Raw genomic sequence first — 22,853 nt, 5'->3', positions numbered from 1 at the left:
GATGGTAGCATCCCTACACCATAGCATTTCGGGACCAAATTGGTCCTCGGATTTGTACATGCATTTAAGAACTCAATTGAAACTGTAGTGATAATATCGAATATTTAAATACTTGATTGAATAATATGTATTGACAATATCGAACTCCATTCAATAGCTTACAACTTTATTCTCCAATTTGATGTAATTAAACAACTTGTCTTTTTTTCTTTTTTTCATAGAATTTATATGTATTTATCTTTCTTTAACAATAAAAAATCCCCAAGAAATAACTCATCCTGCAGGATCTATGCTAGTTCTAACAAACAACAATGACAAGCAATTGGAATACCAAGTGTGTGTCTGTGCGCGCGTGCGTGTATCAATTTTCTAGGACAGCTGCAATAGTTTTGGATGCTTGTTATATTATAAACATGCATATTGACTACCACATATGCACCATGACCATTCTTGGAGCTTATTACAAGTCACAACAATGACATTATTCACACAGTCACTGCATGAAAATTTATACAATAAATCCGTATCTCTAATTTAAGATTGCCCGCATCGCCTTTTCAGTATAAGCGGTTGAATCGTGTTTTAACAGCTGATAGCAGTAGTTCTGATACACAAATATAATTGCAATGACAGGTTTTTGAAACTTCTAGCTCAACTGAAAATCCATTATGGCGACCACCCAAAGAAACATAATCCATTATGACATTTTGATGATCAATCTCAATGTCATTTGGTTATTAGAGAATTTGCTACAAGCAAACACATCATTACATTGATGAATGATGAATAGTCATCTCCATTAAATCCTATACAGCTTCCCTTCAAATGTCTACATGGCCTGTCTTAACATGCGTAGAAGTACTTCAGCTGAAAATGCTCATCCTACCATGGTACGCTTCCGACCACGCTGTCGCACTGTGAAGATTAAAAGATGAAACACTTCAACAAACAGCTTACACAAGCATAGGAAGGTTAAAGATGAAAATAGTGATAATTTGCATGCCTTGAGCTAGCTTGTTCATTGTAGATGACCACTGTTTTGAAGACTTCCTGTATGCAGCGAGTATTTTATCCATCTGTACAGAAAATGAGAGTCACTGCTTGACCGATCAGAGCAATAAGATTTACAACAGCTGTAACAACATTTGTTTCCAACTACTATGAGTAAAATTTCAAATTTCAATCATAATGGCAATTGTAAGTTTGGATGCCGAAGCATGGCCTGCTGGAGGAAAAAAAAACTATCAAAAGAGAACTTGACTGCAAGAAGAGAGCAATTTCTTTTCTATAGTGTGGACAGAATGAAGGAGAGCTTGCTTAGGAATTCATTTGAATTTTCTTTGCAAAGGTAAAGGCTCTGGAAGGCTAGAAAAATGGGTAAACAAGTAGAAAAGGATACACGAAGAAGGGGATCAGAGTACCACATTTATGCCTGCAAGAAATTAACCAAAACAAAGTGTGGCAAAGTAGCATTTTCTTAATGTTGCACTTGTTTAAGATACTCCATGCGCTGATGTTAAAAGGGAGGCCCCTTCCACCATCTTATTTGCAGTTCTTATGGTGTTAATTGATAAGATTAAGGATGAACGAAGTGTAATTTGGGTGTTATGAAAGAAAACTCTAAAGAAATATGCTCTTCCAAATAGATTGATAAAAAAAACATTCATGAAGTAATTAAATGGCTATACAAGAGCAGAAGTGATTCCCAGAGCATGTTATTGTCACCTTGCATGTTATTATTATATACTCAAGAAAAAGAAAGTAGGGAAGGATATCTCCAACAGGAATAAAGAAGGGTAGATGATGTGAACATGCACCACGTTACTATTATCATGGCATACCATTGAGACTTTCAAAATTTTGCTTGGGCAGACGCGTGCATGCACATGTGCAGGGTGTACAGGTATGTGCACATGCAAGGTGTCTGCGCGCATGCATGTTGTGCATATGCATGTGTGTGTATGTGTGTGCGAGCTCGTGTGTGTGTCTGTGAAATCAACAATAGCCCTCTTAAAATCAAAATCTACACCATTAATCATAATATACACTGTCTAAATTGATAGAAATCAAAAACCTAACATTTATTTGGCAGGTCTCTTGCCTATGCGTCAAGTTGGCAAGCAAAATGAAAAGAAGCAATATAACTAATGAGCAAAACTATATCCAGACTATACTTGAGGAGAATATTCTCTTTAGGTAAGGTTTCCTTTGGGAACTGTACGCCTTGGTCCAATTTGAACATCCAAACCATTGATCTTTTGAGGCCTTTTACATGTCCATCAAATGGATATAAGAAGGAATTGCTAGGATGTTACCATGCTTTGATACGATTCATAGACTAGAAGCATCTATATTAGTTAAAATTTGGTCCGTATATGTTGTGTGCTCTCAAATTGAGAGGACTATCATTAATTTTTCAATAGGTAGCATTTGGTCCAGCATTTGGAACCAAATACTTTCAAAGGGCATTCTAGCTTTCTTCTACATACATATAACAGCTAGTAAGATCAGTTTGATTTTACTGATTGAATAATGAACAAGGAGAAACCATAAAGCATCCAATGAGAATAGCATAGATGATGCTGTAGATATGTGCTAAAACAACACGGATAAAGTGAGCAAAAACATATTAGAAGAAGGCTACCACTGTCCATCAGGGGCTCCAGTAATTTAGTAAATTGATTGGACATATGCAGTTTGACCAAAAAGAGCAATCCTGGGGTGGGAGCCATATACATAGAATTAAATATCATAAAAAAGGGAAGCAAAAAAATTGATGGTCATGCAAGCACATGTAACTTTAGGGACTTAAAATGGCCAAGTACGATCCACATGGCTGATACCCAATAGATGGGATGAGCTGTTTAAATATTACAAATCCTAAAACACGCTAATTAGAGTAAATAAATCAAAACATGAAATTTGAATGTGACAGAAAGCAGGATCTACTCTAACTTACCACATTCCCACATGATGAATGCATAGACAACAAAGCTCTCTCAAGCACATATAAATCGACTGCTTTATCCTCAGGAAGAGTTGATATGAAGCTCAGACCAAAGTCAATAAGGACCTGAGAGAAGAACAGGAATGATTCATTCATTATTTCTACTGTATATTGTTAAATACAATTTTAGTTCTAATACATGGATGTGTGTAAATTATCTAACAGAATCACAAATTATAGCATGGAAATGGATGCTCAGAAGTGAGACGTGCTCAGATCTCACCAGCTGATTTGTCCCTTTCTTGACAATCATGTTTGATGTTGTCAAATCACCATGAACAAGACCTCCATCATGTAGCTTTCCAATTGCATTCCCTATCTGTATTGCAATATCACTTAGTCGTTCCTCAATAACACCATTTAATCCAAAATCCAGGAGTATTTCTTTTACAGATGGGCCATCGATGAATTCGAAAGTTAAAGTATGCAACAAAGGGTCCACAGCATACAAAACTGGAGTGGGAACACCAACTCGTCTTGCTTTTGTCATGCAGCGAGCTTCCTGCTCCAAATTAAAAAGATAATGAAAAAGAAAAGAAAAAGGTTGCATGTCTCAACCATGTTGACAGGTGTCCAGATAAAATACCCACTGATGAAAACAAAAGCCAAGCATAGAAGGGATTAGAAACGAATTGCTGGGAAAACTTAAAAAATTCCCTCCTCAATTGATGTAGACAAATATAAATACTCTTGACCTAGGTTATTAATTCAGAAAAGAAACTAAAACTGATAATATTCTGGAAATTGTATTTTTATGCATATAATAATCACAAAATAGTCTAGAGATAACAAATTTCATTGAAAGGAAACTTACCGCATTTAAGCGCTTAAGAGTCAATTTTGAGTCCAGTGATGGATGTCTGTACTTCTTTGAAAATCGTTCCTTGACAATGGATCTGCGTCCCACAAAATTTGACTCGAAAACCCTCTGCAAAAGCACCAATCAATATCAGAAAATCCATGAAAAAAAAAAAGAAAGGAAAATTCAAAGTTCTTTTTAAAAAGAAAACACATTTAACTTACAGCTTCAGCCCCCTGCTTCAGCAGTACACCAAGACCCTCTTTTTGTTTCTGATCAATCTCCATAATGATTATATACACTGGAAACCAATATACCTGTCAATAATGCAAGAAATCAGATACTTGTTTAATTATAAACATGGGTGCCATTTGGCATCTTTTTCATTTTCATCTATTTTCTGAAATAGAAACACAGAAATTCTACTTCCATTTTTTTCCAAATTTTTAGAAATATAAATACATTTTGTAGAGTCAATAAAAATTTGAACAAAGTAATGATAGTGAAGGTGATGGTAGTAGCAATGGGGGAACAGTGATGCTAGTGGCAAAAGCCGGCAGAAATATGGTGAAGGTGGTGACGATAGGAGGCAGTGATGATAGGGGCACCAGTGATATTGTGAAGGCAACAGCGATGGCAAAGGAAACGACGATGGCAACGGTGTTGTAGTGGAGGCAATGGTGGTATTGAGTTGTTGGCTATCTGATGGAGGTAGCAATGATGGCAGCGATAATGTGGTGGCAGCGGCTACAGAGATGACCAAGATTTACCAAATCGGTTCCGAGAACTGTACTTATACATTAATGGTTCGAAACGGTATGGTCGATATGGTATGGTATGTCTCCAATATCGAGACCGGCTTTCAACACTTATTTTAACTCCCAGCCATGGTACTACGTGAAACCAGATGGTACAGGTCGATAATGAGTGGTACGAAGCAGCTCCACTTGATTCAGACAAATACAAACTGATTCAGCTTATATATCGAACTAAACCTTGGTACCATGGTCTGTCGTACCGGTCCGGCCTGGAACCGGTACCGGATCAGCGTGGAATCCGGTACCAGTAGTTTATTGTTGGAGAACCGGTACGGGACCGGTTCGGACCGGTACGGAACCGGTTCGGATCGGTACGGAACCGGTTCGGATCGGTACGGGCCGCCACTGGTACGCCGACCGAAACCGGTACGGCGGACCTTGCTTGGTACCATACCGGTAAAGATCGGCATCATGTAGTATAGAGCAGTTCCACTCAATTTGAAGTAGTATAGACTAATTCGGCTCATAAACTGAACCAAACCTTGATGCCGTACCAATATGGCTGGCATGGGGTGGTATGGGCCAGTACAGCAAACCTTAGAGACGACGACTACAGTGGTGGTAGCGGTGTTGGTAGTGGTAGTGGTGGTAAAAAATATTTTTTTTTTGAAAATATTAAACATAATAATTTCTAACTTTTATTTTTTAGAAATAACAAAAGTGATTTTTGAAAAATAGAAAATAAAAATAATAGCACCAAATATGTTTCGTTCTCATTTTCAATGGTTGAATTTTAAAATAAAAACAAGAGATAATGGTTATACCAAACAGGCCTTTGTTTTTTTTTCATTTTATCATGAGACAAAAAGGCAACAAAAATATTCCCATAGTCCAATTTATTATTTCAACTTAGAAAAATGAAGCTCATAAGACGAACTATAACTATTTGTCATAGATTTTTTACACCTCATACTAAACACAAGTACAAACCCTGACCAAGTCAAACACTCAAATCCAAGAAAAGCATTCTTTGATTTGTAAATTAGATACAATTTCAAACCACCAATATTTATTATATCAAAAGAATCCTTGTACAATTACCATTTAGCCTTTGCATGTATATATAGATTTCTTCTTTCTTTTGAGTTTTGAGACAGAAAGGCCCATAAATAAGCTACATAACGGGGGTAGCCCTCCACCAAATACCCTTAACCCCCCAAAACCTAGTGAAGATGGGATTTGAAGCCAGGTCTCTTGCTACAATCACTAAAGACTTTACCAACATGGTCAACCACCAGAGACTTCATGATACTTTTGCATATCCATGCATATAATTATCCTATACTAAACATTGTATATGCACACGTAGTATCTATTTTCTGTACATTCGTATTATGTAACAAATTAGTTCCACAAGTATATGAGGAATGTGATCTTTTCGGTACATTCAAAAAATATTTTCAACTTCCGAAAAGGAGACTCTTTGCATTTTCATCAACACGATGCATCCACTAATTCAATATTATGGAACATAATTGATGTCTCTACAAGTTGGTACTAGAGACCTGGGATGAATCTTGCCTATAGCCAAAAGAATAAGTTGGGCTCTGTCTCCCCTCCTACTTTCCCAAAAAAACAAAAAGGCTGCTCCAATTAAGGTGATAGTTCCATTTCTCAAAATAATAAATTGGCAATTATAGACAGGAATGCAAATTTAGATTTCTAAACAAAATTGCTTTATCTTCATAAGATTACATGTTAAGGATTTCTTACTGCAGCCTTTTTTATTTTTATAAAATATTGATACCCTTTTTTTAACATAGGCAGGCACATGTGCATAATCCAAAGTGTTTTTAGTTTGTAATAAAATTAAATGAATCATCAAACATAGCCCAGTATCTAATCTTAATTTCCTACTGATATGCATACCAAAAATTTCATCCAACACAATCACAGGTCAAACTAGAGAAGAAGGCATAAGGTTGAGAACCAAAAGATGGTTCACAATTCAAGTTATGGAGAAGGATACTTCAAAGGGCAACATAGTTCTAACTTGCTTTGGAAAAACTTTGGCAAATTGGTCTATGGCCCTGATAAATGCCTTACTAAAGCTGCATAAATCTATGCAGACCTATTGAACTAGGAAGACCATAAAGCTCATCACCTTCCATGACAAACAAGTAGTCCAATTATCCAAAATGTCCCAGGTCATCTCTCCTATCTTCCTTAAGTATCTCTAGCTAATTCAGCTATATGAAACTAGGTTTGAACTTTCATGAGTTTAGACAGAATGGCGGATTTTGTCAATTATATATGATCTGAACAGCAACACTGGATGTGCTATCTTATTTTAACACTGGATGTGCTATCTTATTTTAACACTGGACGTGCTATCTTATTTTATCTAGTTTGTAACCTCAGAACAAAGCTCCTTTAATTGTCATCAAGTAATCACAAGTTGGATGACCAGTCACTTAAACAATGTTTTGACATCTTCCTCCTGAATGGCAGTTTCCCTTGCTCATGAACATGAAAAGTAAAGAAGACTTTAAGCTGAACACACATGGTTCCCAACTTTAATATATGCAATGGAGAAATAACCAGAATATCTCCTTATCTAGCCTTCTGTAGTTAGTATGGTTCCCTTTCAGCACCATAGTACATGGTATTGTCATATTGTTTAAAAGATCAAACAAATGCATAAATATCTTCTTCAACTTGCATGGTTTCTGAGCAAACTGTCATCAAAAAAGAAATCGGCTACTTTCTTTTGGCATGAAGATATGCAGTCCAGTCATTGCAAAGGCCAAAATGAAACAAATCTAAATATCACCATAAGGATATAAGGTGAGATTCTAAAATGTAAGTTTTTATGCTTCTCATGAACTCCTATAGATTATGCAAATCAAAGATTGGATATAAAAAATGAGCTCATCAACTGTAACCATTCAAGCATGACAATTTGCTACAACATTTCATGCAAAAGATCATCAGCTACCTAATAAAAAAAAGAGAGACTCAAACGATTTCCAAATGGACAGGAAGAAGTTCTTAAAGGTGGAAATGACTCTAAAGTGTTATGCCAATGTCACATGCCAATGTAAATTAAAGGAAGAGCTTAGATGATAACAAGCTTTGAAATGGTGAATTGGGATGTTAGGAGATTATGGGTATTAGCTATCGAGTCAGGGGACACAGCCCAACCATAGTCACCGGTCCAATTGAACAGAACTGTCACATCATGATGGTAATAAACATATTAACTATTAATTATTGATATATAGAAAATTAGATTAAAATTATAAGCATATGCAGATAAATTATAAAAACATAATTTTTTATTAGCATTTTTCTAAAAACCTTTGCTATTTTGTACTCTCCATAACAACACCAAATTACAGATAACGCATAACATCTACCAACATCTTTCATTCAAGTTCTCAACATGATAACTGTGTCAGAAAAAATAGGACAAGATGAACAAAAGCATATCACATCAGAGAATCTTAGCTAAGTTAATACAAGCAAAATACATCTCTATTCATTAAAGTAAGCTATATTCTCCTCTAATCTGCTATAAATGATTAAACATAAATAAACTATCAATCTGGGCTAATTCATAGTGAAGCAGAAATCGAATAAGCTTAACAGTGAACAACTCATAGTGAAATACTAAAATCTAATTAGCTTAACAAACTAATAAGGCCTTGCGAGGGGGTACAGAAGGGAGGAAGAGAGGGGGGGGAGAGGAGGCGGGGTTCTGCTGCCGTGGACCTGGGACGAAGAAGACGAGGCTCGGGTTACCGTGGAAAGGTGCTCACTGGATGATGGAAGCCTGCCGTCCTTTGTCTGCGCCGGCGCAGGCGCCGGAGAGGAGCCGTCGAGGGCCGGAGGTTGGAGCCTGCGAGAGGAGGCGTCGAGGGCTATCCGCCTTCGGATCGATATCTCAAACAAGGGAAAATCCCAAACCGAACCCTAATCCCCTGTCCGCTTCAAGATGTGATCGGTTCGATCGAACCGGGAACTATTCGAACGAACCAACGATTTTAACCGCGGCGTTTAGCGGTTTATTTACCGGTTTTGAAGTAGGCCGGCTTTAGGAGGTAACTATACGCACCGGTTGGCTGGACCTCGACGGTTCAACAGACCGGTCCTTTTCCGGTTTTTCGACATTTCTCCGTTATAATTTGAGACGAATACCCTCTAATAGGTTTCAAAATACACGTCAGCTAATTAAAAAATCAATATTATTAATTAAAATCCTAGCTGGAGAGGACCCAGTAGGATTCTAAAAAAAAATCTTATAAGCATTATAACTACTGTTATAACGATTTCAGCCTGTTATTTAGGGAAATCATATCGTAAAATATGACGGCTATATTTTTCACTTATACCTTCATTTTAACAAAAGTGAAAGAAAAGATAAATTTATTATTTTTTATTATTTTTCATTATAGCACCAGTATAATAGCTATTATTTGAAATACTATTTTCACATTAAGAGCTTGAAAAGTTATTTTTGATTTAGATAACAACCGTTTAATTGTTATGACGGTCCACAAAAATTTTGGTTGGATTCCATTGTAACAAAATAAAGCATTTTTAAAAGTCTTGGATCCCACCACCTCATGGATTAGAACATCCCAAATCACCATTTCAAGTATGTGGAACCATGATGCAAAAGTTATATTTGTTCGAATTGATCGAAAAAATTTGATAGTGATTGATACAAATTTTTTGGAGAAAAAAGATAGATAAAAGTTGTGAAGAGAGTGCTAGTAGTAGCGAAAGGAGAGTAATTTAGGTAGCTTGTATCAACTCTTGGAGATACCATGATTGGTGATGCTTTAGTAGCTAAAGTTAAGACAAAGTGCATCAATTTGTCACAAGCATTTAGGTGATCACTTAAGCAAGCATGGCTTTAAGGTACTCCTTAATAGAGATTTGCTTCCACGTTTTAAAACTTCAAGTTCGGAATTTTGTGAGAATTGCTTGCATAGAAAGCAGCATAGAAGCCATTTCCTTCATCTATTAGCAAAAAGCAAAGACTTTCTAGAGTAGATCCATTTTGATTCTTGGGAAGCTCGGGCCAAAACACTTGGTGGAGCATCATATTTTGTTTCTTCCATGAATGCTTACTCTAGAAAAGTCTCAGTCTAAATCATGAAGAGGAAGTATGGTACTTGTTTCAAATAGTTCAAGGTTTTGGTTGAGAATGCGAAGGGGAAAAAAAATAAGTATCTGAGATCCGATAATGGAGGAGAGTACATCTCAAAGAAGTTTGCACTTTTGCAGTGAGCATGACATCAACAGGCATTTGACAGTCCCTGGTACACCATGATAAAATGGAGCGGTTAAGCAAATTAACCGCACGATTAGAAAGTGAGCTATTAGCATATTGATCACAACTGGATTGGAGGACTCCTTTTGATCTAAAGTAGTTTTTACAGCATGTTACTTGGTTTAGCAAGCCTATAAATTACTCTTTTCTTCGTGTATTTAGAGGTGATTCTTATCTAATGTATGGATTCTTAATTAAGGATAAGAGGACCAAGTTAGCACCTAGGTCCAAAAAGTGTATTTTTCTTGACTATGCTACTGGAACAAAGGGGTAAGAGATTGTGGGACCCTATCCATGTTGATTTTTATCTAAGATATTAGTCAGTGAAGATTCTATGAAAAAAGGAAAAGTAAAGCTTGAGTCAAAAACAAAAGACACAATTGAAGTTGAAGCACCAAAGCATGATGACAATGAGCAAGTTGGTATAAGAAATTAGTAGGCTGAGGATCATGAGCCTGAACCCAAAGAAGAGCATGTGCAAGAAGAAGAAGAGTCACAAGAAAATTAAGGCAAGTTTAGAAGGACAAATAAATCTCCTATATGGCTTAACAACTGTCATTTCTTATGTTTACATAACATAGGAAGATGAGCCTAGTACAATATCGTGAGACTTGTGAGGCCATTGAAACTAGCTGCAGAACATCCATGGAGGAAGAGATGGAGGCCTCGCACAAGAATAAAACTTGGGATTTGGTGAAATCGACGAAGGGGCAAAAAGCCATTGGTTGTAGGTGCACCTTCAAGTTGAAGAAAGGTACTAATGGGAATGTGGAGAGATATGCTCAAAAATCAGGTGGACTTCAAAGAATTTTTCTCTCAATTGTTTGCATAGAGACTATCCATGTCATTTTGAAGTTCCCAGCTAAAATAATTGACTTGGACCTCGAGCGGTTAGATGTGAAGATGCCTTTGTGGATGAAAATCTAGATGAAGAGATTTATATGACTCAACCTGAAGATTTTGTTGAATAAAAAAAGAATTTGGTTTGCAGGATGAATAAATTATTGTATGGGTTAAAGAAGGTGCCAAGGTGTTGGTACAAGCTATTTGATTCGTCCATTGTGAGCTTGGGATTTTGTAGATGCAAAGCTGATCATTGTGTCTATGTGTGTAAATTAGAAGGGTTATAGGAACAAGGTCCTAATTGCTTCAATATGCACAAAAAAAGCTAGTCATTACTTCATTACTTAAGCTACAAACTTTCTTCTTTTTTTTTCTTTTTTTTTCTTTTTCTTTTTTGGTACAATAGTAGTTCATATCAACATAGCATGAATACTACCCTCAGCATCACTAGAAAGAAGGCTACATAAAGATGAGGGGACAGAGTCGGGCTCAGTCCAAAGAACCTCTTCCGAATGGTGAGCAGCAAAGAAGGTGACCCAGTCTGCAGCCCTGTTCGCCTTTCGAAACACATGGGCAACCTGAATCGAACAACAGCATGCCACTAACCTCTGGATGTCCTTGAGAATACGATGGCCATCTGCCCGGTGCCCGACATTCCGAATCCACTAGGTCACCATAGAGGAGTCTCCCTCCAGGATGAGATAGTCTGCGCTAGGCACCCCTCGCATAGGTGACGACTCCCTCCCATACCGCCCTGAGCTCGGCTCCAATGGCCATCATATTACCGGTGCGTCGCCCGCTTGCCGCGACTAGTTTAGAAGCATGATCCCAAATCACAAACCCCATCCCTCCTCTATCTTCTCCTGTTGAAGCACTGCTATCAAAGTTTACCTTGAGGTGGCCAGAGGGTGGGGGTTCCCAAGTAACAAGAGTCACTCGAGGCATTGCAGCAGCGAAGTGGGAACCCCAGATATCCCTAGCCAACCTCGGTGGAGATGCCCGGGTAATGGCAATGATCTCAGTCGCATGACAGATGGCCCTGTCCACCACAACCCTCGAAAGGGTTCTCCTGTCCTCAAAAATGCAGGCATTCCGGTCCAGCCAAATGTGATACGCCATATAAACGCATATGATACCTCTCTCCACTGTACCTGGTAAACCTACCAACAACCTCAAGTGGGCCACAAGATCCTCCGCTGACTCCACATCCGCAACAAGGAAACGGGTGCCTGCTGCCAGACCTGCACAGCTCGAGGGCACCCAAGCAGATCCTCCGAGTCTGTGCACTCTTCACACATCGGGGTGACCCTGACTCTCCTACTAGCTAAAACACTCCGGATCGGTAGACACCCCCACGCCACCTTCCATATGAATAAGGCCACTCGAGGGTGCACTCGCATCCTCCATATCCACCTGCCCTCGATCTGCCGAGTAGCCTCTCTGCCCATCAGTGCCTGCAGGTCTCCGGTACTCACCCTCACCCTCCTCATCGAAGTCCACAGCAACCTGTCTCTCAACTCCTCACCTGGAATCGGAATAGTCAATATCTTCTCAGCCAACTGCTCCCCGAAGATCTCTTAGATCATCGCCTCGTTCCACCCTCCCCCACCTTGACTGATCAAATCACTGACTCTCCACCCAGACAATCTCGCCGAGCCCACCATCGTCGGTGTCCTCCCAAGTGGTTGATCGGTCATCCAAGCATCTCAAAGGACATCGATCGACCGCCCATTACCAATCGCCCATCTGATCGCTGGGAGGACCATCAGAGCGTAGGTGCATATCTCCTTCCAGATGAAGAAACTATGACGACCTACCCAAAAATCATCCATCACCGAACACATACCATACTTGCCCCTCAAGAGGACACTCCATAAACTATTCGGCTCCAGAATATACCTAACTGCCCGCCCTACTACATAGAAGTGGAGAAGGCAAAGATGTCTCGAGTATCATATTCGCCTACAGTAAGGAACCTATATATTTGTTATGGTTTGCACTAGACCGAACATTGCTCGTGTAGTGGGAGTGGTTAAACAATATAGAGCAAATCCAAGCCAAGATCATTGAATATTTTGAAGTGGATCCTTTGTTAGGATACTACTAGTATTGCAATCTATTATGTTGGTAGACATTTGGTGCTACTTGGTCTTGTGACTATTGATTTTGTTGGTGATAGAAATTGAAGGCATTCTATCATAGGCTATGTTTTCTCTCTAACAAAAGGTGCAAGAAGTTGGATGTCTAAGCTACAAACTGTTGTTGCTCTTTCTACACAGAAGATCCACACTAATAAAATTTCAGCTAATATACTTACAATGCACGTCGTTAGAGAGAAGTTCACATGGAGTAGAGCTTCACATGGAGATGATTGGTGAGATTAAGGTGTGGTCTCTTGATATATATACTTGGTGTTCAATGTGTTCAAAGAGATGTTGAAGTTTTCAAGTGAGATAATACTGGGGGTGTGAAAACCTGGGGGGCAGGACCCTACCCCACTCACCTGTCTCTAAGCATGAGTGGGACTGTTCCACCTACCTTCATGAGTTTGAGCAGAAGTAGGAAAGCATTCAGTAACCTACTCCCTCTCTTGTTTCTTTTTTACTCATCACCTCATCTACTCTTTCATGTATCCTACTCCTAACCGGCTTCCCACTCTCCTACTTGTGCGTATACTAAGCTTATGTTGGCCCCATAAATAGAGGAGATTATGATGAAGTGTTAAGACATAACAAGTGGTGTTTTGAGAGAATGCTCGAGGGCTTGGCAGGTTTAAGAATGGTGCTATGTTGGCTTTCTAAGCTGATTGAAGGCAAATCTCAGAGCATCATTCGACTACCGATGGGCTTTTGTTAGCATTGTAAGGAGCATTATTTGAGCATATGTTCTCTTTATTATTGTTGTCATGCTTATTTTATTACTCTCTCTACACTGTGATTCTCTTTAAATTAATTGAAAAGAGTAAATACCTCCACTGGATGTAAAGAATTATGTTGAACTGCCTAAAATTTGGTATGCCGTATCATTTTTAATTTTTTATTTTCTATTATTATTTCTATTGCTCTTCGAGTCATAACATGACTCTCTTAATGAAAATGGGTTGGGACTTGAGATATCCAGTCTCTTTATCCAAAAAAAGGGAAACAAAAAGTCCATTTAATAGACAAGCCAATGGATCCATAATTCTTTATTAGTGATCTAACTCTGATCCTATGATTTACTCTAAAGCTCGGTCAAGATCTTATATGGACAAAATTCCAGTCGAATTGGTTCCTCTTGCATTACTCATAACTTTATATTATTGGCAATATGTTTATTCCCTTGGTTAGATTAAAATTAATTATAATTCCTTATTTCTGCTTTCGAAGATGAATGATGAACGCACTGTTGTATCAAGCCTAACCACTTTCTTTCATAGATACAACATTTCTCAAAGTTGTGGAGAATCATGAAGGATTGCCTTTGACTGTAGGAACTAATCCACATAAAGAATGAAGTAGATTTTCCTTGACGACTCCCCCAAATATTATAGACCATCATTACAAGCACTGGACCCCCTCATTAAGAAACCCTGGTGCGATTAAAAATTCTACATTCACAAAGAAATTATTTCAGCTCAACTGCTATTCGCTAAACTTCAATTGTCATATTATGAGTTGTAAATCTGAAACCATTTAGATGAGTAAGACTTTAAATGTTATGGTTTAAGTCCACTTAGGGCTAAAACCATTTGCATAATTTCTTACTATGTACTTTTAGTAGTCTTCCTATTCCTCGCTCCCTTGGACTCCTCCGGAGTGATATAAAAATGTTAGAATTATGATAAGGGGTGACAAAGTATCTTACATTTGAAGGAGACTTGGCTTTTATCTTCATTTGGTAAAATGAGGCTTAATGAATTCATCATAAGATCAATGAATGGGTACAAATAACTCCGCTAGGCCGCCCTTGAGGTCATGTAATAATTGAATCCAAGGCACAAATGTGTAGATGGATCAACTCTCAAAGTTCTCGACCATAGTCTATAAATCCATGGTGAAAACTTGTTATTGAGAATGATCTTAATTCTTTTTTCTTTTCCTTTTTTTTCAATATTTGCTTATTGTTATAACATCTAGAATGTTTTCATAAATAGCTTCAACCGGATCTTGATATAATGGTATAGAACATTTAAATTTACATCTTTACAAAAGAAAAGTTGAATAGAAGAGGTATTTAGATATTGAAGAGCATAATGGACTAATAAGTTTAAGAGAGTATTATCAAGGTACAAGTATTGGTTAACGGGTCTTTATGCAACTTAATTGTCAATGCCCAGGAGTCACTCATGGGATGGTGCTACCTTTCAGACATGCATGAACAATTTACTGTGCCATCAAAATTTTCTCTTGTGAAATTGTTGCATGTCATGGCTAACAAAAAATAATGCCTAATGTGAACCATCATCATGGGTGAACAGGAAGTGCTTTCGGAGGAGCATGGACAGCAAATGATCCGACATTTTATGCAAACAAGAACCAAGACTTCTACCAAATTTTCAACTCAATCGGAATTACCAATGAAACCCTTACAGTATCAAGAAAAATATATGAATGTATTTGCAACCCATCACAGAACATAATAAATGAAACTGGGATGTTAGATCATACAAGCTAACAACACCATGGTCTTAGCATCATGATCAGACTTTGTGGGTTTAGGAAATACAATTTAATAATGTATGATATATTTCTCAGGTGTGCTTTACAGACATCAGTGGCAATAAGATCACAGCCAACGATGTAAGCGGTGTCAATTTTGAAGTACACCAACAGCTTGAGGTTAAAATGTTGCATTTAATATGGATATGGCACACTTTTTCAATCTCTCAACTCAAAAATAGGAGTCTCATGATCAATAACTTCCAAATCTGAATCATAATGGAAGCTCCTCGCATATATATTATAAATAAGGACACTATGGACCACGAGCTGGATTAAAGCAGAAGCATCCACCCACCTGATCTTCGGGTATCATCCCACCTCCTTTATTGGTGTCAATTGCCTCTAAGAGCTTCACAACTTCATCCATTTCTGGTCGTTTATCAGGATTTGCATCCCAGCATTTCCGCATAATATATGCTAAAGAGTTTGGACAGCATCGAGGGATTTCTGGCCGTAAATTCTGCCAAAAATTGAGAATAAATTACAACCCATTTTTGCTTCTCATTAAACTTCTGCTAGCACTGATTTAAGATGTGAAAAAACATCATGTTCGAAGTACTTTCTTGAATTGACAAGGATTAATTGTTGTGTGTTCTGGTTAGTCATATGAAGAAAAATGCAGCTCAATTTCTTAAAGTAGGTAGAAGCAAATGAATAGAACATAAAAGTTTTAGTGATGAGAGTAACCTGTCGAACAACAGCAGAGGAGACTTCAACGAAGCTAAGATCAGGGTATGGCATGTCACAGCAGTAGATCTCCCACAAACATATGCCAAAGCTGTAGACATCACACTTGTGGTTGTATGGTTTACCTTCAAGAACCTGTCATGCTCCTTCCATCAGAATTGCTTGCATGCAAATTGTTTTAAATGACTGGGGAAAGGATATTCCTAAAACTAGTTCATGACAAAAATATAACAGATATTCACTAAACTCAGAACTATATTTTAGCAAGTCTTCTATACCTATACATATTATAGAATTCTGTTAAGTTCTTTCAAAAGATATATATCCAACAGGAATAAGATATGCATATAAGGAGATGGGCACCTCTGGCGCCATATATCCAAGGGTACCCGTTTCACCAGTCATATCCTTGGGATTCTGAGCCTCGACACGAGCAACACCAAAATCAGCAATTTTAAGATTTCGCTGGGTATCCAATAACATATTTTCGGTCTTGACATCGCGATGTACAATCTTCTTTGAATGTAAATAGCTCAATCTGAAATAAGAGAGTATTTTTTTCATTTTCAGTAGCACTAAGAATCTGCTGTAATATTAAGTATAACGTGGAATTGCTAGTGCAATGCTTACCCTCTAGCAAGGTCCAATGCAAGTTGAATAACAATCTTATAGGCAAGTTTCTTTCTCCTGTTTTTTATTAAATATTGTTTCAACGTTCCCCCAGCAAGATATTCCACAACAACACAACATGCTTGAGCTGGAAGTGAACTGTGGTCATTGCAGGTAGCATTCTTTTGTGGAATCCTGAGGTCTGAGGTACCCATTGAAGCCCCAATGAACTGCAACAAAAAATATTTAAGTTATAAATGGACCATATAGATTTGAACCCAATGAACGAAAAGAACATAAGAAGGAATATATTCCTACTTTGGAACAGAAGATGACATGGAATAGAACTTCAAGAGCAAACTTATATATTAATCATCATGAAATACCCCAAGGAAACCAATTTTGAAGATAGATATACTTTGATCAACCAATGCATATCAGTAAGCATTATTAGAATACAATACAATGGTTCTTTGTGCCAAGTACAAGTCATATAATGCTTAAAGATGATGGTTCCAATGAAGTCCTCACCTTGGTAACATTTGAATGTTTAAGCTTATGCCAAACAGCAACCTCCTGCTGAAATGATGTTCGGAGAGCCACAGTTTCAGCATCAGTTGTGAACCCATCTTCTCCCCAGTTCAACAACTTCACTATATAATGTAGAAAACAATTATTATGTAACACAAACGTCAGGTAATGGAAATATTGTATCATTGAGAGATACACCTGGAGACTGTTTGAAACCAGCTTACACTAGTATCATGTATATATTATAAAAAATCACTCAACAAATTTATTCTGTCCCTATTATTCATTGCAAAATATTAGTGCAGGACTGTATCCGTTAACCAACAACTAATGAACATGAAACAACTTTTGAACCACCAATTAAACATGATATTTTGCCCTTAGACACTGTTAGAAAAGAGTAAAATTTACACAATCAAACAATAAAAGAAAACAAAAACATATAAACAGGAAGTAGAAAATGGAAAACACCCATGGTAAACTTGAGGGAACAAAGAAGACATGACGGGAAAAGATTCAGAAAACTATTTCCAAGTGTCTCGGATTATGGTGTATGCATACAAAGAATGTTTCCTATAATTCTAACTTGTTTTTCTGCATATTCTGCAGTGTAAAGGTCATGTTTGTAATTCTTAAGAAAAAATGAATCGAGAGAGAGAATCAGGGAAACAAGTTGTCTACAATAATGAGCAATTATGCACGAGAGAAAATCATGCATCCATAAGCATACTTCTGCCACATGGATCACCAAGCTTGGATCTTGATTGTCCTCAAGCAAGAATATAGCATTTCATAGGAAAGAGGTTTCGAGAGGAGATCCACGAACCATGAGCAACTCAACAACATTCATGCAGATCAAATACAGAAATGGAAGGATTGCAAGCTAAACTAAAAATCACCTTACTATATCACACAGAACTTTACATTGGTTTCATCAACTCTTCCAAATAACTCCTACGAAACATAAGAGATTATCTATCACTAGATCCAGTAAAATAATCTACATGTAGACTAGATACAGATGAAATCATGAAAGTTCGTCGTGGACTCAAAATGATAAAGATGGAATTTCACCAAAATAGGGCCATATTCTTGGCATCTCCTTCACTAAATTCTTAACTTTATTTTCGGAATCACACGCATGGTATGCATTTTTCCCTTTTTTATTGAAAATTCTCTTGACTTCTAAGTCACTCAAGTCATGACATTCACTCTGTCCAAATTAAATGTCTGAGCTTATCTTTTTGCACCAAGCTATGTTGAAAGGTTAACCAACAAGGCATCTTCTTTATTATTGAAGGTCGCTATGCAAGTGTCAGGCATTCATGCCACTTCATAGTCCTGCAAAAAAATATGTGAGACACAACTGAGTTTTTGGCATTTTATTGGGATGCAAGGGGTCAAGTTCATTGAGAAGGGAGTTCAGCCTCCGTGCAAATAGGAGGATAAGGACATAATTATTCAGTTATACAGCTTCTCCAAGCCCGTATGAGTTCTTAATCAGGCAAGCAATCAAAAGCAGATGGCAATAGGCAGTATCCGCTTCTTCAACCCCTAATCCAAGTTGAAAGCCTTATTGCTTGAGATCGCTTAGATTAACCTCAATGAAAGCCCTTTAAACAACCAAGGATCTTTAGTACTTGGGTCAAAAAACTCTCAGTCCAACTAAACCTTACTACAATCGAGTTAAAAGCAGAAGATCTAAGCACAACTTAAATATGAACACCTATACCAACACTCAAATATTTTAGGCAGGTTGGTTAATATGGATGAACTTGCTAGCCCCACCTTCTCTTTCTAAGCCCTCTAGCAAAGATTCTAGCACCTTTCCTTGTCATGGTTTATTCATTTCACATCCTCCATTTAAATGTTCTGCCTTTGCCTACATCAGGTGCCGCCACTATGCCACCTTCCTACCCTTGTTTCTCAGTATATCCTTCTATGCTTCATCATACATTTATCTCAATACTGTCATCTCTACAACCTCTATCTTGTGTGCTCCCTTTTTGTTGCCAACACTGAAAATGCAACATTGCAAGCTTTGCTACCATATTACAAAATTTCCCTTTAGGTATGCCACATGTGAAAGGTGCCAACTAGTTCAACTAGTAAAATTATCAGCTAGTTCAACTAGTAAAATTACTAAGAGTTGGGCACCAACGACCTTGGTTCAAGTCCTGCCCTCACCTTATTTTGGTCAAGATTCCACCCATTCTATTCGCCAAAAAAATTAAGGAAAAAAAAAGGTATGCCAAGGTATGCATCAGTCCCATAACAGCTAAGAAACACTCGACACTTCATCCACCAAACTTTTAGATATGCCTTCAAATATCACTTTGTTCTTTATACTATAAATATAAGGTATCAAAACCAATCACAAAATAGTCATCTTTGTCATCAATTTTAGCTACAGGTTCGATTTGATTTCTGTATTCATCGATATTCCATCCCGTTTACCCTCTACTCATCCTACTAACTTTTAGGCCCTTGACCTCCGAACTTTTCCTCCATGATTCCAAATGCGAATTAGACCTTATCCTCTTCTCATTCATTTGCATGTAACATACATCATGGCACATCCTACTGAATATTAGCAGTGAATTTACCAACAACTAGTATTTGGCACATGCAATGCCAATGTTTGTTCAAGTGAAGAGAGCATTTGATGGATGGCTGTCACCACATCAATCAAGATTGTTTGTAGCAGATTTGATAAATATACTACCTGTTTAACCTTCGATTAGTTATTTCTTTTATTTAATCATTCAAGAGTGAATAAAACTTAGGTATGATAAAATTTGTCATTATGTAATCTAACCTTTAGGCAAGAATTATAGTCATCCTGAACCGAATTTTGAATCACTATCAAAATTCGGTAAACTAACCAAGTGAAAAACAGCAATCACATAAATCTACTTGAAATTTCACAATCATAATCTTTTCTTCTCCCCCCCTCACTAAGGTCAATAGCCTCCATTTCTGTGCAATATTTTACAAATGAAATATTTCCATAACTTGCCTCTTTGAACCTCAAATCCTGCTCTAAACCACGAAATAGATAAAAACATCATTTCTTTTATATGAAATTGTAGAATAGGTTCTTTGTCCAGTCCTGACATACGTAACCTATAGATTATTCCTGAACTGCATCAACCCTTAGTTGACCATTTTTCAAAAATCATCAACCATCCAAATGAGATATTATAGTCATTACCAACTCCATAATCATTTACCACAAAAATATATCTTGCAACGGAAGGAAAAACTGAATTAATATGTTTCCATGCCTCCCTAAGTTAAATTATCTAAAGAAAAAGATAACAGGAAAAAAAGATTAAGAGAGCAATTCTTTTCTCAAAATGACAATGATGATGATATACTACAGATTCAGAGTATGCCCTTCATGTTGCCAAGAAACAAGATAATTTGACAAGGCTCTATAACAGAAAATCAGAAGAATTTGAAAATAAACATCTGACTGGGATAAGCAGCATAGTTGGACAAGTAGGCAACAAGTGTCTGGGTATTACAGAATTAATCACACAAGTACTTGAGCCTCCTTGAAACCCTCCATAATGGGTCCTTTTGTTAAAACTATGGACATCCTTGTGATGTAATGAGGATACTTAGCAGAAACTGCTAGACATGGGGATTAGACCTAGAAAGAAGTTTCAAAATTAAGGAATGAGGAGTCGGTATCCTCGTGAAACCTCAAAGGTAATGAAGCATTAGGAGGCATCCCAATTACGATTGGTACCTGTGATTTTCAAGCATGCTTCCTTATACAATCTTCCATGGAGCCTTCCTGATTAGAGTTATGTTCCATGTGCAATCCCAGTTTTATAAAAGAAGGATTATACAATGATGATGTCCTTCCCAGAAGAATATTTACAAGAATGAGAAAATACCTACTGATACACATATATGCATAGTTGAATATGAATATAAAAAACTAGAACTTGCACACATGGAACAGTTTGCAATATATTAAATTATATTTTGAGACAGCTTTTCTTATTGCATAGAAATTGTAAATAGTAACAAGTCTGAATTAATCATATATGCAGACGCCAACAGAATATAACAAGTCTTGCAATTTTTCTTGAGCTCAAAAGGGAGCGGATAAGTACCTGCAACATCTTGGCCATCATAAGTGCCACGATACACGGTACCGTAGGTCCCTTTAGCAACAACATACCTTATATCCAGCTTACATAGATCGACCTCCCATTCTTCTTTGGGCTTAAGAGGACCACTCTTGTCCTTGATCCACACCCTAGAAAGTCTTTTCTCCAGCTGAATATCCAAGCTCTTGAGGTCAATCTTATCAGCTCTCAAGAACATGTCCTTGTTGCTCAAGCTCCCGGAACTCTTCAATTTATTCTGTGAAACCCCCTCCTTCGCTTCGGAAGCAAGCCCAACACTTCCATTCTCTGTTTCTATCCTCAAATCCATATTGACAAATTAACCCACCCTCAAAATGAACCTCAAATGGAGGGAATTTCCCCGAAAAGTTATAAATTTTTCATAATTTTCTCCATCAGTCATCAACCGACCGCAGTCCTCAGCCAGACGCCATGGAATCCAGAATCCTTTCGATCAAATGCCAAAATCAATCAAACACGGAAGAAAAACCAACACCATAAATAAAAAAAAAAATACTTAATTTTCACAGCAAACAATGCGAAACAAACCTGAAATCAGAGCCAATCGCCAGAACTCGGCTAGCAGAACCTTCAAAATCCCATCTTTTCGCTGCCAGACAGCAACGTCGTCAACTTAGACCCAAATTCAACGAAAAAAAAGGCGATTTCAAGATTTTGAAAGCTAGGATCGAAAAAAGCACCAGTTTTTCGAAATCCGAAACAGGATAGGGATCGAAGGGTGGAGAAAAGGGGAGGGGACGAGTAATCCACAAGAAAAGGAGGCCGATCTCGTTGAGCAGGGGCACATAACCCTAGGTAACAACCTCGAGGTGGCTCTCGGATCGATTTCGAGTAGCGAAACGAAGGGGGGAAAAGGGGGAGAGAATAGAAGAAGGGAAGGACAGCGTCACTTCGATCGTCAGGAGAGAGAGAGAGCCAGAGAGAGAGAGAAGGAGGGTGGATGAAAGGGCGCGAGGAATTACGCCCTTAAAATGAGGGGGAGAGACGACCGCTTCCAACCAACAGAAACCACAAGAACGGAGGAGCCAAAAACGAAATACAAGAAGACAGCCAGAGAGAAAAGGAAAGTTCTCTTTTTACAGAAAAGTCCCTAATATTCTTATTAGACCGTATGCAAAGGTTGTCCATTGGATGATTTTGTTTTCAAAACTTGGTAACATAAGAAGCTTATAGTTTACTTGAGTTTGTTCTACTAAGAGAATGGTACTTATAGCCTAGCCTATGGCATTCCTTACATAAGATTTAGCCATGAGATGTGTGCCATTCTTAATATGGAACATGAAGCATGGCATGCCCAAACATGATAAGCTAGCATTTTCTTTGTCAAGATATTTACATTTTAAATTTTTTGTAACGCTAATTACCATTTTATGATAATACATCATTTTCTTTATGCACAATTTGATACA

At 37.7% G+C, this 22,853-nt stretch overlaps 2 protein-coding genes and 1 long non-coding RNA gene across 5 annotated transcripts; 1 reads left to right on the top strand and 2 right to left on the bottom strand.

The window, feature by feature from the left end:
- Positions 1–634: 634 nt before the first annotated feature.
- LOC103723805 (Protein kinase superfamily protein) lies at positions 635–8,529 on the bottom strand. Of its 3 annotated transcripts, none has more exons than XM_008814846.6 (7): positions 8,386–8,529; positions 4,031–4,123; positions 3,822–3,935; positions 3,231–3,509; positions 2,960–3,073; positions 1,004–1,076; positions 635–915 (listed from the first exon to the last, which is right to left on the bottom strand). In XM_008814846.6, exons 2-7 carry the CDS (start codon positions 4,091–4,093, stop codon positions 878–880), a joined length of 681 nt encoding a protein of 226 aa, XP_008813068.1. In that variant the 5' UTR covers positions 4,094–4,123; positions 8,386–8,529; the 3' UTR covers positions 635–877. The 3 variants fall into 3 exon arrangements, with proteins under 3 accessions (XP_008813068.1, XP_008813066.1, XP_008813067.1); XM_008814844.6 differs by having other exon boundaries at positions 8,339–8,523; XM_008814845.6 differs by having other exon boundaries at positions 8,369–8,497.
- A 4,947-nt stretch (positions 8,530–13,476) lies between these two features.
- LOC148699494 (uncharacterized) lies at positions 13,477–15,953 on the top strand. The gene is made up of 2 exons (XR_015974617.2): positions 13,477–13,608; positions 15,208–15,953. It is a non-coding gene; the product is annotated as an uncharacterized LOC148699494 (long non-coding RNA).
- Positions 15,444–22,477, bottom strand: LOC103723806 (serine/threonine-protein kinase 52). Its single transcript, XM_089928460.1, has 8 exons — positions 22,125–22,477; positions 21,973–22,033; positions 21,409–21,870; positions 17,279–17,400; positions 16,769–16,977; positions 16,502–16,676; positions 16,139–16,273; positions 15,444–15,911 (listed from the first exon to the last, which is right to left on the bottom strand). Exons 3-8 carry the CDS (start codon positions 21,731–21,733, stop codon positions 15,705–15,707), a joined length of 1,173 nt encoding a protein of 390 aa, XP_089784586.1. The 5' UTR covers positions 21,734–21,870; positions 21,973–22,033; positions 22,125–22,477; the 3' UTR covers positions 15,444–15,704.
- Between the last annotated feature and the right edge of the window lie 376 nt (positions 22,478–22,853).

The sequence above is a fragment of the Phoenix dactylifera genome, chromosome 18 (assembly GCF_051530095.1).
Source record: "Phoenix dactylifera cultivar Ajwa chromosome 18, Ajwa_hap1_PhDact_Kaust_v1.1, whole genome shotgun sequence".
Taxonomy (NCBI): Eukaryota; Viridiplantae; Streptophyta; class Magnoliopsida; order Arecales; family Arecaceae; genus Phoenix; species Phoenix dactylifera.
Note: the sequence above shows the minus strand (reverse complement) of the source record. Positions and strands in the feature narration are given on the sequence as shown.